The sequence below is a fragment of the Hippopotamus amphibius genome, chromosome X, assembly GCF_030028045.1.
Source record: "Hippopotamus amphibius kiboko isolate mHipAmp2 chromosome X, mHipAmp2.hap2, whole genome shotgun sequence".
Lineage (NCBI taxonomy): Eukaryota > Metazoa > Chordata > Mammalia > Artiodactyla > Hippopotamidae > Hippopotamus > Hippopotamus amphibius.
Genome location: NC_080203.1, coordinates 6,423,132 through 6,440,595, shown reverse-complemented (window position 1 = coordinate 6,440,595; position 17,464 = coordinate 6,423,132). Strand labels below are relative to the sequence as shown.

Below are 17,464 nucleotides of genomic sequence, written 5' to 3'. Positions count from 1 at the left end.
ATCTATATTACTGCTAAGCACTTTCACATTTCTAAAATAGTTGTAATTCCAATTCCATGTTATCTTGCTCAGGGTCACAAGATGAAATGGGAGATTTCCCAGTCTCTTTGACAAAACAGCAAATCTCTTTTTCTTGAACTGGGTAAGTACAAACACATTGTGATCAATGACATTCACAAAGTTAGACCCTGAAGCTTGCTTAGACGTCTACAAAAGAACCAACATTTGAAAAATTCCTAAAGAAAACAGAGGTGAAATTTCCTGTGATCACACACAACAGGAACCCCAAAATGCTACACACCGTGTTCCCCCAACTCACCCAGGCCCTTGCTACTTAGAAGGCTGACGGCTCCCTCTTCAAACTCAGTGAAGGAGCAGCCTCCCTTCCTGCCCCGCGGGAGAAGCTGCTGGACGTGGGGCTGGAAGGAGCCTGGCTGTTGCGCTGGCTCAGGCCCCCTCTTCCTCATCGCTCACAGGCTCTGCACACAGGGATAGGAAGGACCTGGGATCCCATCGATTGACCCTGTGCAGATACTCCCGGACTTGCAACCTGTTAATTTCCGCATGGGCCCGGGGCCCCCACAGGAACTCGTAGCGGGCAGGGTTGCTGTGGGGCACCTGCCGGTATTCCACGTAGCCCTCCTGCACCCACACTCTGGTGAGCAGCTCCCTGGGCTCCCCATAGATGTGGTGCTCCCTCAAAGGACGCACCCCCATCTTCCTAAGTGCTCTCCAGACTTTCTGCTCAGAGGCCCGCTCGCCTTCCAGGGCGATCACACCCAGAAGCATCACTAAGAGGCCGGCCTTGGGGAAGCTCTGCCCATCACTCAGCATCGCATTGCAGGTGAGGCCCAGGGTGGGGACCAGCACGTAGGTGTGCTCCCTGGGGTCCACCTCCTTCACATCCATGCCAAAGACCAGCTGCATGCACTCAGAGGCTTGGCCGAGGACCACGGGGAAGTGGTCCTGATGGTCTTTAAGGACCATATTCAGGATTTCCGCCTTGGAGGTGGGCTCCTTGGCGCGATACTTGCGGAGCAGGAACCACACCAGGTCAGCCACCATCATGTTAAGTGCCTCCTCCAGCAAGGCGTCAGCACGGGCGGCAGAGGAGGAGGCTACTGGGGGGGAGGCGGTCGAGGGGGATGCGGCCCCCTCCCCCACAGCCCCAAGCAGCTGCACTTCCTCCGGGCCCTGGGCCTGGACCTGGTCTTGAAGGTCGGCCTCAGTCTCGTGGAGCTCACTTCTCTGGAACAGGGGCATGATGACAGTGGGCGGGGTGACAGATGGGGACCACAGGCCTGGAGGAGAGACAGGGTGTGAGTGGTCTCGGCTGAGAAACGCACCCAGGGCGGCTCTGAGAGAGCCCACTTACTTCCGGGTCTCCTCTTCAGGGGTGCTCTCAGGCCTCACAGGGGCGGTCCTCCTGGGCGGTCTGTCCCCTGCAAACCTGAAGGAGGAAGTGAGGGGGCTCGTCAGGGGGCAGCCACCTCAGCCTGAGGTTCCGGGGCTGACAGAGGGTGGGGGGATGTGGGCGTGGTGCGGGCCCCTCTGTTTGGGGATAGGCAGCTCCTGGGGACACACTCAGGGCAGCTTCTCACCTTGACCCCTGGCACTGCCTGGGCCTCCTCTCCTCGCTGACCTGAGGACTCACTCAGGATGCAGGACCGGGCCTTCACCTCCAGGTTCCTGGAGCCCCTGGAAGAGGAATGAAGGCGCCCCTCCGGTGTAGTCTGTGCCACAGCCCCGGGCCCCAAGTGCTGGCAGGAGAGCTGGGCTCTGTGAGGTCCTCTCTGTTCTGGAATGTGTGGTCCCCTCCGTGATCACTCAGGGTCCTCACCTTTCCCTGGCAACACCTGGCCCTCCCATTAGTCGACCTGAGCCCTGCTCCTTAAACCAACTCTCCCATCTCTCTCCCAGACCAGGATAAAGAAGTCAGGAAATTCTCCGTGGCCTTATCCTGCCAGATGGCCTCATAGGGCCCCCTAAGTCCTCCCGCAGGGTCCTCACTTCCACTCCTGGCAGGACCTGCGATTCTCCCCTCTGCCCTCCTGAGGCCCCGCCCCTTATCCCAGGTCCCCAGTGTCTCTGAGACCCGATGTCAGCAAGTCAAGATAGGCCTAATGTGCTCATCCCACCACGGGGTATCCCAGAGCCGAGTGCAGGGCCAGGGATCGGTGGGGTACCCTCAGATTGGGGTCCAGGGTGCCCTCAGTCCTCCCTCAGGGTCGTCCCCTTCACTCCAGCAGGACCTGGGATTCTCCCCTCTGCCTGCTGAGGCCCCGCCCCTTACCCCGTGCCCCCAGTGTCTCTGAGAACCGGATGTCAGGTAGTGCTGCACGTGCTCATCCTGCACTATGGCCTCCCAGGGCCAACACTGCTCTGGGGTCCAGGGTCCTCTCAGTCCTCCCTCAAGGTTCTCACCTGGACTAAACACGGGACCTGAGATCCTCCCTTCTCCCCACCTGAGGCTCCCGCCTTATACCAGATCGCCGCCTGTGTCTCTGAGACAGGGATGTAGAAGTCAGGACAGGGACCAAGGGCTTATCCCGCCCGGGGCTCCCGAGGTCTGACTGCAGGGGCCGGGGATATGTGGGGTCCCATCGGACCCCCTCCGGGTCCTCAGCATGAACCCTGGCAGGGCCTGGGATGCCCCCTGTGTTGAACCGAGGCGGGACCCTCACACCAAGGCCCTCACGGCCCTGAGACTCCCCTGGGAAGGCTGCCGACATCACGTCAGGCCACCAAGCCCAGGACTTCCCAGTGGCTGAGGTGATCCCACAGGGTTCCTCAGCTCTCCTGCTGCTCCTCACCTTAACTCCCACCTGGCCTGGGCTCCTCCCTCTGCCCACCCGACTGTGCTCCCCTTAGACCCAGGCCCTCCCCAGCCAGGACCCCTGAGAGGAACGTGGGGAGTGAGGTGGGGGCTCGTTCCCACAGCCCTGCTGGGGTCTCTCAGGGCTGAGAGCAGGGCCAACCTGGATGCCCTGCGGCCTCCGAGTCCCCCTCACGGTTCTACCTGGACTCCTGGAGGGGCTGGGCTCCTTCCCTCTGCCGACCTGAACCCGGCCTCCCTGACCCAGGCCCTGCCCTCCCTCTGCCAGGGGGATCAGTTCTCTTCCCACCTGGACCCCGTGCCCAGGGGCTGGGGTCCCAGGGCTGTCCCGAGGGCCCCAGATGCATCTGCTTGGGGCCCTCAGTCCCCCCTCAGGGTCTTCACCTCTACTCCCAGCAGGACCAGGGATTGTCCCCTCTGCCCTCCTGAGGCCCCATCCTTTATCCCAGTTCCCCAGTCGGTCTGAGACCCAGATGTCAGGAAATGCTACACGTGGCCAACCCGCCCTATGGCTTCCCAAGGCCCCTCTGTTCTGAGGCCCAGGATCCCGTCATTCCACCCTCAGGGTCCTCACCTCCACTCCCGGCAGGACCTGCGATTCTTCCCTCTGCCCACTGAGGCCCCGCCCCTTATGCCATGCCCCCAGCGTCTCTGAGACCCGGATGTCAGGAAGTCAGGACAGGCCTAATGTGCTCATCCCACCACGGGGTATCCCAGGGCCGAGTGCAGGGGCGGGGATCGGTGGGTTCCCTGTGACTGGGATCCCGGTCCCCTCATTCCACCCTCAGGGTCCTCACCTCCACTCCCGGCAGGACCTGCGATTCTTCCCTCTGCCCGCTGAGGCCCCGCCCCTTATGCCATGCCCCCAGTGTCTCTGAGACCCGGATGTCAGGAAGTCAGGACAGGCCTAATGTGCTCATCCCACCACGGGGTATCCCAGGGCCGAGTGCAGGGGCGGGGATCTTTGGGTCGCATGTGATTGGGGTCCGGGTCCCCTCATTCCACCCTCAGGGTCCTCACCTCCACTCCCGGCAGGACCCGTGATTCTCCCGTCTGCCCTCCTGAGGCCCTGCCCCTTATGCCATGCCCCCAGTGTCTCTGAGACCCGGATGTCAGGAAGTCAGGACAGGCCTAATGTGCTCATCCCACCACGGGGTATCCCAGGGCTGAGTGCAGGGGCGGGGATCGGTGGGTCGCCTGTGATTGGGGTCCGGGTCCGCTCATTCCACACTCAGGGTTCTCACCTCCACTCCCGGGAGGACCTGCGATTCTTCCCTCTGCCCGCTGAGGCCCCGCCCCTTATGCCATGCCCCCAGTGTCTCTGAGACCCGGATGTCAGGAAGTCAGGACAGGCCTCATGTGCTCATCCCACCACGGGGTATCCCAGGGCCGAGTGCAGGGGCGGGGATCGGTGGGTCGCCTGTGATTGGGATCCGGGTCCGCTCATTCCACACTGGGGTCCTCACCTCCACTCCCGGCAGGACCTGCGATTCTTCCCTCTGCCCACTGAGGCCCCGCCCCTTATGCCATGCCCCCAGCGTCTCTGAGACCCGGATGTCAGGAAGTCAGGACAGGCCTAATGTGCTCATCCCACCACGGGGTATCCCAGGGCCGAGTGCATGGGCGGGGATCGGTGGGTTCCCTGTGACTGGGGTCCCGGTCCCCTCATTCCACCCTCAGGGTCCTCACCTCCACTCCCGGCAGGACCTGGACCCCGCCCTCTGCCCACCTGGGAAGGCGCCATCAGACCAAGCCTCTGAGCCCTGAATTCACTGAGGAGGTGGGGGCGGGGTGGGGTGCGCAGCCCGTCAGCCCCGCCCGGGTCCCCCAGGAGTCCATTGGGGGTGGAGTTCCATTCGGTGGGACCCTCTGTTCCGGGCCGGCTGCACCCCTCCCTCCTCACTCAGGAGGGTCCTCCTCAACCCTCGTGAGACAGGCTGCAGTCCCAGCCCAGATGCCGGCTGGGGGGCTGCCCCGCCCATGACCGTGGGGGAGCACAGAGCCCCGCACAGTTTCCCCTGGGGGCTCCTCACCTGCCCCCATACTTCCAGCACCTTCTGTATGAAAGATTTAGCTTTAGTTGAAGCAGCTGAGCAGATGAGTCCAGGGAACTCTTGGTGTGATGATTAGCTAATATTACCTGTTGGAGTGTCCTGATTTTGAATGCCTGTTTCTCATTCACAGTACGGAATGCATTTTACATGTCTATGTAGTGTATGTCCTCTATGTATCTATAACATGTGTGTAGATTACATGTGCTCACATACACATACATGGACATACCACATATAAGTATCGGGAACATGTCATGTGTGCTCCAGTACCCAGACGGAGGTACCTCCACAGGGCCCTGAAGGGCACAGACACGCACGCCCGTGTGGATGCCGTGAGAGTCCACCAGCCCGCGGTCGCTGTGCTTTGAAGACAGGCTTGCCGCCTGCCTCACATCCAGTCTGCCCAGGGGAGTGAGCCCGCAAGAGCGCGTGCGGCCACCAAGCAGCTGGGAGAGAAGGGGAGGAGAGTGGGCCTGGAGTGAGAGAGCAGGGCCCACGCCTGAGCAGAAGAGCTGCCTTCAGAGGGCCGTTCCTCCGACCTCCACGTCCAGGACCTTTCTCCTTCCTCACACCCTCTGTCCTAGACCCTCCCCCTCCCCCACGGCCCTCTTGTCCATTTCAGGAGAGACGGTGACCCGATGGGAGTGAGGAGGCCGTGTGGACAGAATCCAGTGTCAGGCTCTCACAGGCACCAATGCCTGGCTCCCTGTGTTTTCTACATCTTGTGGCGTCACGCAGCAGTGGTAGGACACCGTGGAGGACAGCTGGGTCCCCCTTGACTGTTGGGGAAATAGGTCTGGCCAGTGGGGGGATCGGGTTTTGCAGCTACATGCCGTTCAGCTTCAATACGAGTCCTGCTACTGATAAGCCGATCAAATCAGGGAGACTCTATGCCTCGATTTCTCCTTCTGTAAAATCGTCCTCGTAATAGTACAAGGTGAAAACATTGGTGTGACTTTCCACATGATGTGAGCTCTGTGTACAGAGCCTGGAACTAATGCAGTGGTCAGTGGATGTAGCTGTTGTTCCTGAATGTCTAAGATGTACCTTCCCCCACGTTGGGAAGATTTCAAACCAGTCCATGTCTTCCAACCTCGTGTACATTCATTGATGCAATTTTCCTCTTCTCGCTGAAAATCTGTTAAGGAGAATGCTTCGTCTCCCATATCAGAACTGTTCAACATGATATACCTTGTTCTACACCCAGCTGTGTGCCGGTCAGGGCTCCTGCACCAGGGCGGGGCCAGTGCATTTACTGGGCTGTGGGACTTGGCTGGGGAGGGAGGAGGCCTCAAGACCTCCTCCAGGTGCACCATCCTGACCCAGTCCCCACCACAGAGCTCCGCGAGGGGTAGGGGTCCTCTCGGGGGACCCACTGAATGTCAAGGGAAAGTGCTTGCCTTGGACCTGCCCCTTCCTGCCAAGTGCATGTTCCTGCAGGCCGGGAACCACATTCCAAAGTCTCCCCTGCACAGCTTGGAATTGGAGGGTCTGCCCCCCACGTGGTTATCTCGAAGCCATGCTTGCTCAGCCAAAGTCTTTCAAGGTGTCAAAGGCTTTCAGTCACCTCTTTCTGATCCTAAAGTTCTTCTTGCTCTAGGATTTCCAATTTCATTTTGTGCTTTTCCCCCTAGAAAGCAGCCAGATTAGGAATTATGTCCAGAGGACATGAGCCTGCACACACAATGTGCCCGACCCTGCCTCCTGATGCTTTGGGTAGGACTCTGCAATGCTTTAGCCTGGCTGTGCCTTTTCCAGCTTGATGACTAGTGAGCAGTAGCCGTGAGTAGTCACTTCATGATGTCTCTCTCTCTCTCTCTCTCTCTCTCTCTCTCACACACACACACACACACACACACAAAAACTACACACTTATTAGAATTGCCAAAGTCTGGGACAGGGACAACACCAAATGCTGGTGAGGATTTAGAGCAGCAGGAATTCCCATTCATTGCTGGTGGGGATACAAAATGGTAGTCACCTTGGAAGACAGCTTGGCAGTTTCTTACAAAACAAAGCAAGCTCTTCCTGTATGATCCAGCTTCCATATGGGTATTTACCCCAAGGAGCTGAAAATTTATGTCCACACACAAACCTACACAGGAGTGTTTTTAGCAGCTTTCTTCATAATTGCCAAAACAGATGCAAACAAGATGTCCTTCAGTCAGCCAATGCATAAACTTTGGTAGCTCCAGGAAATGGACTGTAACTCAGTGCTAAAAAGAAATGCGTTATCAAGTCATCAAAAGACATGGAAGAACCTTAAATGCAATTACATAGGGAAAGAGTCATTCTGAAAAGGCTGCATACAGTAAGATTCCAAGATGACATTCTGTGAAGGCAAAACTATGAAGACAGTGAAAATATCAGTGGTTGCCAAAGGCTATGTGGGAGGAATGCATAGGCAGAGGACAACAGAGGATGTTAGGGAATTGAAAATACGCTGATACTATTATGAGGGATACATGTCGTTTTATTTTGTCCACACCCATCAAATGTACAACACCAAGAGGAACCCTGACATGAATGATACTCTCTGGGGGACTATGGCGTATCAATGCAGGTTCATCGCTTGTGACAAATGTACCTCTCTGCTGTCGTGGTTAATAATGGGGGAGGCTCTGTACGTGTGGGGGCAGGAAGTACATGGGCAATCACTGTATCTTCCTCTTTATTTTTCTGTGCCCCTAAATGTGCTCTAGAAAACACACAAAAAACAAATGGGGAATTCCTTGGCAGTCCAGTGCTTAGGACTACCCGTTTTCACTGCCAAGGGGCAGGTTCAACTCCTGGCCCAGAGACTAAAATCCCACAAGTCTCGCTGCGTTGCCAAAAAAGAAAAGGAAAAAATGAGCTTAGAAGAAAAAATAAAGTCGCTAAAAAAACAAATAATGAAAACAAACAAAAAACAGACACACGATATGGACAACAATATCTAAGCAACAAAACATGAGAAAGCCCTGTGGAAGAGTCATGACTGGGGAGCTGGTTCCTGTGTTTACGGTGAGGGGGGAGCGGGCTGCATAGGTGCAGAGGGCGCAATGGGTAAGGAGAAAAGATTCTAAACTTTGGACCTGGTTCATTGCACAAAGCTGAGATAGGCCCCCAGAGCACACATGTCTGTAGCCCGGGGTAATACCAGGACAGCAGGAAAGGTGGGGGGATGGAGACATTTGACTGCTGAGTCTGTGCGAATACCCACCTGAGATCACCTCCCTGGTGAGGACTGGCCTTTCCAAAAAGACATACTATCTTAATAGATATAAAGGGGTCTTCCCTGGTGGCACAGTGGTTAAGACTCCGCATGCCAATCCAGGGGACACAGGTTCGATCCCTGGTCCAGGAAGATCCCACATATCTCGGAGCAGCTAAGCCCGTGTGCCACAACTACTGAGCCTACTCTCTAGAGCCCATGAGCCACAACTACTGAGCCCATGTGCCATAACTACTGAAGCCAGCATGGCTAGAGCCCATGCTCCACAACAAGAAAAGCCACCGCAATGAGAAGTCTGTGCACCGCAAGGAGTAGTCCCCACTCACCACAACTAGAAAAAGCCTGCCCAAAGCAAAGAAGACCCAACACTGCACCCCCCCAAAAAATTAATTAATTACCAAAAAATAGGGCCTTCCGTGGTGGTGAAGTGGTTAAGAATTCGCCTGCCAATGCAGGGGACATGGGTTCTATCCCTAGTCTGGGAAGATCCCACATGCTGCAGAGCAAGTAAGGCAGCAAGCCACAACTGCTGACCATGCATGATGCAACTACTGAGGCCCACGTGCCTAGAGCCCTGATCCCCAATAAAAGAAGCTACCAAATGAGCGGGCACCACACCACAACGAACACTAGCCCCCAATCGCCGCAACTAGAGAAAGACCACATGCAACCAAAACAATTTCTTAATTAAAAAAAAAAAACAGTAAATAAGTTCATAAAAATATAAAAACAGAAAACTAGAATGGACATAGGATAGGATGATGGAGCGATTCACACATAGTAATAGACACTCATAACTTAAGTATCTATATAGTCCACCTATAAACATATATATAAATACATGTGAAATAGAAATGTACCTACATATGTACGTGTTTAGTACATATATGGGGGTATGTCATTTAATGTGTATATAAGCACATACAGTCTAGGTACATGCTATAGGTACATATAGCACATACACTAGGTAGACATGTAAAATCTATTTCTCCCTATGAATCAGAAACAGGCACTGAAAATCAGGACCCTCCAATAGGTAATACTACCGAATCATCAAACCAAGGATTCCTCGAACTCACCTGCCGCAGCTCAGCCTCTTCAGCTCAAAATAAAACTTTCATACAGAAGGGGCCCGACATCTGGGGGCAGGTGAGGAGCCCCCAGGGGAAGCTGTGCGGGGCTCTGTGCTGCCCCACGGTCATGGGCGGGGCAGCCCCCCATCCAGCATCTGGGCTGGGACTGCAGCCTTTCTCGCGAGGGTTGAGGAGGACCCTCCTGAGTGAGGAGGGAGGGGTGCAGCCGGCCCGGAACAGAGGGTCCCACCGAATGGAACCCCGCCCCCACTGGGACTCCTGGGGGACCCGGGCGGGGCTGACCGGCTGCGCACCCCACCCCGCCCCCACCTCCTCAGTGAATTCGGGGCTCAGAGGCTTGGTCTCAAGGCGCAGTCTCAGGTGGGCAGAGGGCGGGGCCCAGGTCGGCAGTCGAGGTGAGGACCCCGAGGGAGGACTAAGGGCACCCAGCGGATGCACCTGTGGCCCTCCCGACAGCCCTGGGACCCCACCCCCCGGGCATGGGGTCCGGATGTGACGTGCGCTGAACCTGCTGCGAGGGGGAGGGGAGGGCCTGGGTCAGGGAGGCCGGGTTCAGGTCGGCAGAGGGAAGGAGCCCAGCCCCTCCAGGAGTCCAGGTAGAACCGTGAGGGGGACTCGGGGGCCGCAGGGCATCCAGGTTGGCCCTGCTCTCAGCCCTGGGAGACCCCAGCAGGGCTGTGGGAACGAGCCCCCTCCTCACCCGCCCACGTCCCTCTCAGGGGTCCTGGCTGGGGAGGGCCTGGGTCTAAGGGGAGCACAGTCGGGTGGGCAGAGGGCGGGGCCCAGACCAGGTGGGAGTCAAGGTGAGGAGCAGCAGGAGGGCTGAGGGACCCCGCGGGATCATCTCAGCCGCTGGGAAGCCCTGGGCTTGGTGGCCTGACGTGATGTCGGCAGCCTTCCCAGGGGAGCCTCAGGGCCGTGAGGGCCTTGGTGTGAGGGTCCAGCCTCAGGTCAACACAGGGGGCATCCCAGGGCCTGCCAGGGCTCAAGCTGAGGACCCTGAGGGAGGACCGAGGGGACCCCACAGATCCCCACCCCTGACATCAAGCCTGGGCGGCACTTGGCAATGAGTTTTGACTGCCTCATCCGGGTCACAGACAGCCTGGGGTCCTGGAATAAGGGGCGGAGCCTCTGGTGGGCGGAGGGGAGAATCCCAGGTCCTGCCAGGAGACAAGGTGAGGACCCTGACGGAGGAGTGATGGGACCCTGGACCTCAGAACAGAGGGGGCCTGGGGGGGGGCATAGGGCGGGAACGCCACATGTAGCATTTCCACACATCGGGGTCTCACACAGACTGCGGACCTGGGATAAGGGGCGGGGCCTCAGGTGGGCAGAGGGGAGAGTCCCAGGTCCTGTGTAGCGTGAAGCTGAGGACCCTGAGAGAAGACTGAGGGGGACCCTGGACCTCGGGACAGAGGGGCCCTGGGAGGCCCTGGGGCGGGGTGGCCACGTGTAGCATTTCCTGACATCCGGGTCTCAGACTGGGGGGCCTGGGATAAGGGGCGGGGCCTCTGGTGGGCAGAGGGGCGAGTCCAAGGTCCTGCCGGCAGACAAGGTGAGGACCATGAGGGAGCACTCGGAGGACCCTGGACTCCAGAACAGAGAGGGCCCTGGGAGGTCACAGGGTGGGATGGCCATGTGTAGCGTTTCCTGATATCCGGGTCTCAGAGACACTGGGGACCTGGGATAAGGGGCGGGGCCTCGAGTGTGAATGGGGGAGAATCCCAGGACTTGCGTGGAGTCAAGGTGAGGACCCTGACGGAGGAATGAGGGGACCCTGGACCGCAGAAGAGAGGGGGCCCTGGGAGAGCCTGGGGCAGGATGGCCACAGGTAGCATTTCCTGACATCCGGGTCTCAGACAGATTGGGGACCTGCGGTAAGGGGCGGGGCCTCTGGTGGGAGGAGGGGAGAATCCCAGGTCCTGCCAGGAGACAAGGTGAGGACCCTGAGGGAGGACTGTGTGGACCCTGCACCCCAATCCTAGGGGACCCCACAGATCCCCGCCCCTGCAGTCACCCCTGAGAGGCCCAGGGTGGGGGGAGGGGATGAGCACACTAGGCCTGTTCTAACTTCCTGACATCGGAGTCTCAGAGACCCCGGGGAGGTGGTGAAATGGGCGGGGTCTCAGGTGGGCAGAGGAGGGAATCCCAGGTCCCGCCCAGCGTCAAGACTACCATGAGGAAGGACTGAGGACGTTAGACCCCAACACCGGGAGGGATCGTTGCCCTTGTGCGGGGTCTTGGAGGCCCCAGAGCAGGGTGAGCAGATGAGATGTTTCCTGACCTCTGGCTCAGGGGTCTCGGCGGGGTGAGGTGTTTTGTCTGAGGGGTGAGGCTTCAGGTCCGCAGAGGATGAACTCCCAGGACCCTGAGAGAGGACCGAGCAGACCTCACCCTGGGCACAGGGGCCTCAACAGAAACCTGGGCCTGTGGTCAGTACTGGGAGGCCAGGCAGGACGGGAGGAGGAGGAGAGGATCCATAGCTCCCCATCCTAGGAGCCGCGGGAGGCCCAGGGCAGGTGCGGCCACATGTGGGCCCCTCACTGCTTTCTGTTCAGTCTCAGGGTCTTCTTCTGAGTTTCCCGTCAGGCCCCCAAAGGGGAGGGTCCAGGCTCTGCCCCAGGGGAATGTGAGCACGAGGAGTGAGGCCCGAGGGGCCCACCCACCCCAGAACTGGGGGCACCTCACAGAGTCGCGCCTACCCCTGCCAGCAGCACAGAAGGGCTGTGGCACAGGCTACACCCGAGGTGCCCCCTCCAGTCCTCTTGCAGGGGCTCCAGGATCCCGGGGGTGAAGGCCCAGTCCTGCAGCACGTGTCCTCAGGTCACTGAAGAGAGGAGGCCCAGGCAGAGCCAGGGGTCAAGGTGAGAAGCTGCCCTGAGTGTGTTCCCAGGGGCTGCCCATCCCCGAACAGAGGGGCCCGCACCACGCCCACATCCCCCCACCCTCTGTCAGCCCCGGAACCTCAGGCTGAGGTGGCTGCCCCCTGACGAGCCCCCTCACTTCTTCCTTCAGCTTGGCAGGGGACAGACCGCCCAGGAGGACCGCCCCTGTGAGGCCCGAGAGCACCCCTGAAGAGGAGACCCGGAAGTCAGTGGGCTCTGTCAGAGCTGCCCGGGGTGCATTTCTCATCCGAGGCCCCTCACACCCCCTCTCTCCCCCAGGCCCGTGGTCCCCATCTGTCACCCCTGCCCACTCTCCTGTTGGGGGTAGGACCCCGGTCATCATGCACCTGGTCCAGGTGAATGAGCTCTGCCAGCCTGAAGCCAACCTTAAGGACCCAATCCAGGCCCAGGGACCGGGGGAGGCACAGCTGTTTGGGGCTGAGGGGGAGGAGGATGTAGCATCCCCTTCTTCCTCCTCCCCCTCCTCCTCCTCCTCCTCCCCCTCCTCCTCCTCCTCCTCCCCCTCCTCCTCCTCCTCCTCCTGCTCCTCCTCCTCCTCGTGCTCTTTCCTGTTCCTGGGCGCCCGGGAGGAGGTGTCTGCTGCGGCAGCCCCCAGCCTCCCCCAGAGCCCTCAGGGTGTCCGCCCCTCCTCCCAGGCCATGGCCGCCACTCCCTGGAGCCCGACGGAAGACAGTGGCCTCAGCAGCCAAGGGGAAGAGGGGCCGAGCACCTGGCACGACCAGGAAGGTGCCAAGTCCTTGCTACCAGAGGCACCACGTCTGAAGATGGCTGACCTGGTGCGGTTCTTGCTCCTCAAGTATCGCACCAAGGAGCCCACCACAACGGCAGAAATGCTGACTATGGTCCGCAAAGACCAGTGGGACCACTTCCCCGTGGTCTTCAGCCAAGCCTGCAATTGCATGCAGCTGCTCTTTGGCGTGGACATGAAGGAGGTGGACCCCAGGGAGCACACCTATGCCCTGGTCCCCACCCTGGGCCTCACCCACAATGGGATGCTGAGCGATGGGCAGAGATTCCCCAAGACTGGCCTCCTGGTGTTGCTCCTGGGCCTGATTGTCTTGGATGGCGACCGCATCCCTGAGGAGGAGGCCTGGGGAGCACTTAGCCAGATAGGGGTGTATGCAGGGAAAGAGCACTGCATCTATGGGGACCCCGGGGAGCTGCTGACCAAAGTGTGGGTGCAGGAGGGCTACCTGGAATACCGGCAGGTGCCCCACAGCGACCCCGCCCGCTACGAGTTCCTGTGGGGGCCCCGGGCCCACGCAGAGATCCGCAGGGAGCAAGTCCAGGATTATCTGCTCAAGGTCAATAGCTTGGACCCCAGGTCCTTCCTACCCCTGCCTGCAGAGGCTGTGAGCGATGAGGAAGAGGGGGCCTGAGCCAGCGCAACAGCCAGGCTCCTTCCAGCCCCGCATCCAGCAGCTTCTCCCGCGGGGCAGGAAGGGAGGCTGCTCCTTCACTCTGCGTGTGAAGAGGGAGCCGTCAGCCTTCTAAGGAGCGAGGGCCTGGGCGAGTTGGGGGAACACGGTGTGTAGCATCTTTGCGTTCCTCTCCTCTGTGATGACGAGGAAGCTCATCTGTTCCTTTACTGATTTTTCAAATGTGATTCCTTTTAAAGATTTTTTAATGTCAGCCCATTTCATTTCTGATACAGTTTTTAAAGGTTACACTCAAGCTACAGTTATTACAAACTAATGCCTATATGCCCCATGTTGTACGGCACATGCGTGTAGCCTGTCGTACACCCAGTAGTTGGTGCCTCCCACTCCTCCATCCCTGTGGTGCCCCTCCCTCGTCCCCACTGAGAACCACTAGTTTGTTCTCTACATCTGTAAGCCTGCTTTTTTTTGTTATATTCACCACTTTGTTGTATGTTCTAGATTCCATTTGTAAGTGATTTCATGCAGTATTTGTCACTCTATGTCTGACTGATTTCACTTAGCATTGGAATAGGAATTTACTTGGAAATGTGAAAATAATTAACAGTATAATTAATGGGGTCAAGAAATAGAGAAATCAAAGTAAAAGGGAGCTAAGTCTTGGCTTGTTATCCGTGTTCTTCTCTCATTCTGTAAAATAAAAATATGTGTTTATAAGCTGGATTTGTTTGGCTTGTTTAAGGAAGTAGGAGAACATTGATCTGGGTAAGTCAGTCCCCTGCTCACTGGCTCAATCATCCGCAGACCTTCACGGAGCCTCTGCCCTCTGGAAGGCCCTGTGTTAGTAGTGGGGACCCTAGGAAAAAAAGGACACGGCCACACCTAGAGTGATGGTCCACGAGCCGCCGTCCCATGAGGAAGATGCTGAGATGTCCCCTAAGTCCCACAGAGCGAGGAATCATGGGGGGTGAGGCTGTGGGGCTCCCGCAGTGAGCACTCGCGTGTAAGTGCCCTGAGCCAGCACAGTCTGGGGCTTTGGGAAGCTGTGCTTCCTTCTGTGGGAGGTGATTCAGATGAAGATGGCTGGTGGCAGCCCTCAGACATGCAGATGGTGTGTCTTGAGGGTGAGCGGACAGCCTGACATGGGACATGGTTTTAGAAGTTCCCGTTGGATCCTGGATAAATCTCCTGGGGCAGGAAGGAAGGGGCGCTTTGGGTAGAGACCCTTACACCCCTGCTGGTCCTGCCTGAGCTTCTAAGTACACTCAACAGTCTCCAGATGGGGAGGGTGTGCTCTGGAGGGAAGAGGGTTTACCCTGCCTGCTGACATTCACGAGAGCCTGGGAAATACATCAGAACCTGTATTTGAAAGTACCTGTCCCAGAGTAGGGACTAGAAACAGCTGCAGACTCAGGGCACGTTTGGCTTTCTCAGAAATGCCTCCCACTAATGAAGGGAATGTGTTCATCACAACGTAGAGCAGCCGCTTTCTGTGGAGCAACGAGTACCCAGAAGTGCAAGGGAGAGACTCCAGCTCCTGGTCCACATTCGTCTTCCTCTGCTTCCTGGAAGCTGCCTGCAGGGCATAGAGGATCCTCTATGCAAACCTACAAATAGTTCAGAGTAAAAAGGCTTCCAACGTCACTGTTTGAAATCCAAAGATGGAAGAACAGTTTCATTCATTAACAACAATACATTGGTGGGAAGAGAGCCTGTGACGGGCGCTGCTTGCTGGGGTGGATTGGAAAGATATTTTGGGTGCAGTTGGTGCCTCATCTGCGGGGCTGGGCTCCCACAGAAGCAGGAAAGGCTCCTGAGTGTGGTGGAAGCTCTGGCCAGGCTACGTCCATCTAGGGCCAAGGTGAGGACCTGGGCGGCTCCTCCCAATGGCGCAGTCGGGAGGTGGGTGTGTGTCTGTGGCCGTCCTGCTGGTGCCCTCAAGGACAGCTGTGATGTAGACAGGTGGACGAGGGAGGAGCATTTTGACTTCTGGGCACTGCAGAAGGTGTCGTGGGGGAGGTACACCCAGAGGGACCGAGGAGGGGCCAAGACCCCTGGGAGCAGGGGGCAGGGATGCAGCTGAGCAGGCTGGAGCGGAGCCACAAGCAAGAACCACGTGAGGACTGCGCACTCCTCTCCCCGCCAGCCTCCTTCCGGGCTCAAGCCTTCTCTCCCCTGCCCTTCCGCACGTGGCAGGGCCTGGCCAGCAGCAGAGGAGACACGGGGATGCGGCACTGGAGCCTGGCCGTCTAGGGAGAGGAGCCCACAGTGCCCAGGTGGGAACCATGGCTATAAGTCAGTAGGATACTCATCGTGTGTCCTGGGGCAGCCTTCTCCCTTTGGGAATAGCATGTCTGGCCAGCCCTGTCAGGAGGGCATCCAGGAGCCACACGAGGCTGCTATGGAGATCAGAGATGTGGTTAGCGTGTCCCAGGGCCTGGACTTTTCCCTTAAAATGATTGAAAGTTCAATGTAAACAGCGAGAGGCGGCTCACGGCTGGACAGCCCCGGTGTGGAACGACAGACCCTAAACTTGGGGGACAGGACGCACAGCTTCCCATGTGGGTCCCTGGCCGTGATGGTAGGTGGGGTCCCTCTAGCCTCTGGTTCAAGGACCATGGATCTTATCCAGTGATGGGGACTACTGACGTCAGATGTAGAGTGTGTCCGGCCCCCTGGAGGACGACCCCCTGTCATCATGGGCTCTCCTCTCCAAAGGTGCACCTCATGTGTGCTTTGTGGAGCCCAGCAGCTTCTGGAAGGGGCAGGCCGAGATAGCAATTTTGCATCTCATGACCATGTGCCCTCTGAACCCCTCGCTTGCTGGGGGAGGGTCTCTTGGGCCATGATGGTCCTGTGACCTATCCTGGGTCCGTCCATCCTGCATTTTCTAAGGCTTCAGTTAGCGGTGCCAGACAAGGCTCTGCAGGAAGGAAAGTCAAACCCACATCTAGCATGTTTATATGTTTCAGTCAAATGACCCTCTCCCTCTTCAAGGATGGACGTGAGAGGTGGCCATCAGCTCGCCCCAAGTTGCTCATTGGTTTCCATGTGGGATGGTGCCACACTGAGGATTCGGCATTAGTCTCTGTGACAAATAGAATAGAATAGTATATATATATATATAGCAACAGAGACAGACAGAGACAGAAACAGAGAAGAAAGCACAACAAGATGGGAAGGATGGGCAGACCCATGGTATATTCAAGACCCATACATTTGGGGAGACAACACACAAACAAGAGGCTAATTACCATTGCAGACATTCACCCCACATTGCCAGCAGTCTGTGCCCCCCCGGCACCTCAGCCTGTAGGTCAGGCAACCAAAAAACACGCCCACAGAACATCTGGCTTTGAAGGTGAGCAGGTCTTATTTTCAAGAGAGCCAGAGAGTGGTAGGAAGTAGAGTCTCCCCTCTTCACGTATGCACACAGAATCTCACCCATTCCAAGACCCTGTGCAGAAGCAATACCTTGAAAGAGTCTGCGTCAGGCACACCTGCTCATCTCAGAGAGCCTCCTGGAGAGGCAGTAGGTAGATGGAGCGCACAGTGGGGCATAGATACTGGGGGCAGCCAGTTGCGGAAGCTCGTTCGACCACAAGGACACGGGTGCTGGCAAGTGCCATTTGGAAATCCTCCCTGGAGCTTATTAGCAAGGGGACTCAGCCCTGCCCACCAGCCCACTGGCACCAGGCCTGGGAAGCCTCGGGCCAAGCAGCTATGAGAGTGTGGACTCAGCCACACCACCAGCAGGCCAGCGGTATCAGAACCCTCTGAGCCCCAGCCCACCCAGGACCTGACCCTGGCTCCAGAGTGCCCAAGATGTTGTCCCACCCATCAGTGTGGCTGTCCTAGCCCTGGGACCCTCAGCCCTGCAGCCAGCTGCCCAGACCCTGCCCCATCCACCAGCGGGCTGACATCCACTTCAGCAACCCCAGGGCTCTGCAGCCAGAGACCCTGGGACCAGCTCTGGCTACC

At 57.9% G+C, this 17,464-nt stretch overlaps 2 protein-coding genes across 2 annotated transcripts; one reads left to right on the top strand and one right to left on the bottom strand.

Moving 5' to 3' along the window:
* Positions 1-447: 447 nt before the first annotated feature.
* On the bottom strand, positions 448-12,330 carry LOC130842305 (melanoma-associated antigen 8-like). The gene is made up of 7 exons (XM_057718940.1): positions 12,202-12,330; positions 11,483-11,566; positions 5,577-5,669; positions 5,161-5,336; positions 1,602-1,698; positions 1,414-1,510; positions 448-1,301 (listed from the first exon to the last, which is right to left on the bottom strand). Exons 1-7 carry the CDS (start codon positions 12,328-12,330, stop codon positions 448-450), a joined length of 1,530 nt encoding a protein of 509 aa, XP_057574923.1.
* A 94-nt stretch (positions 12,331-12,424) lies between these two features.
* LOC130842304 (melanoma-associated antigen 10-like) lies at positions 12,425-13,483 on the top strand. The gene is made up of 2 exons (XM_057718939.1): positions 12,425-12,538; positions 12,740-13,483. Exons 1-2 carry the CDS (start codon positions 12,425-12,427, stop codon positions 13,481-13,483), a joined length of 858 nt encoding a protein of 285 aa, XP_057574922.1.
* Positions 13,484-17,464: the final 3,981 nt, after the last annotated feature.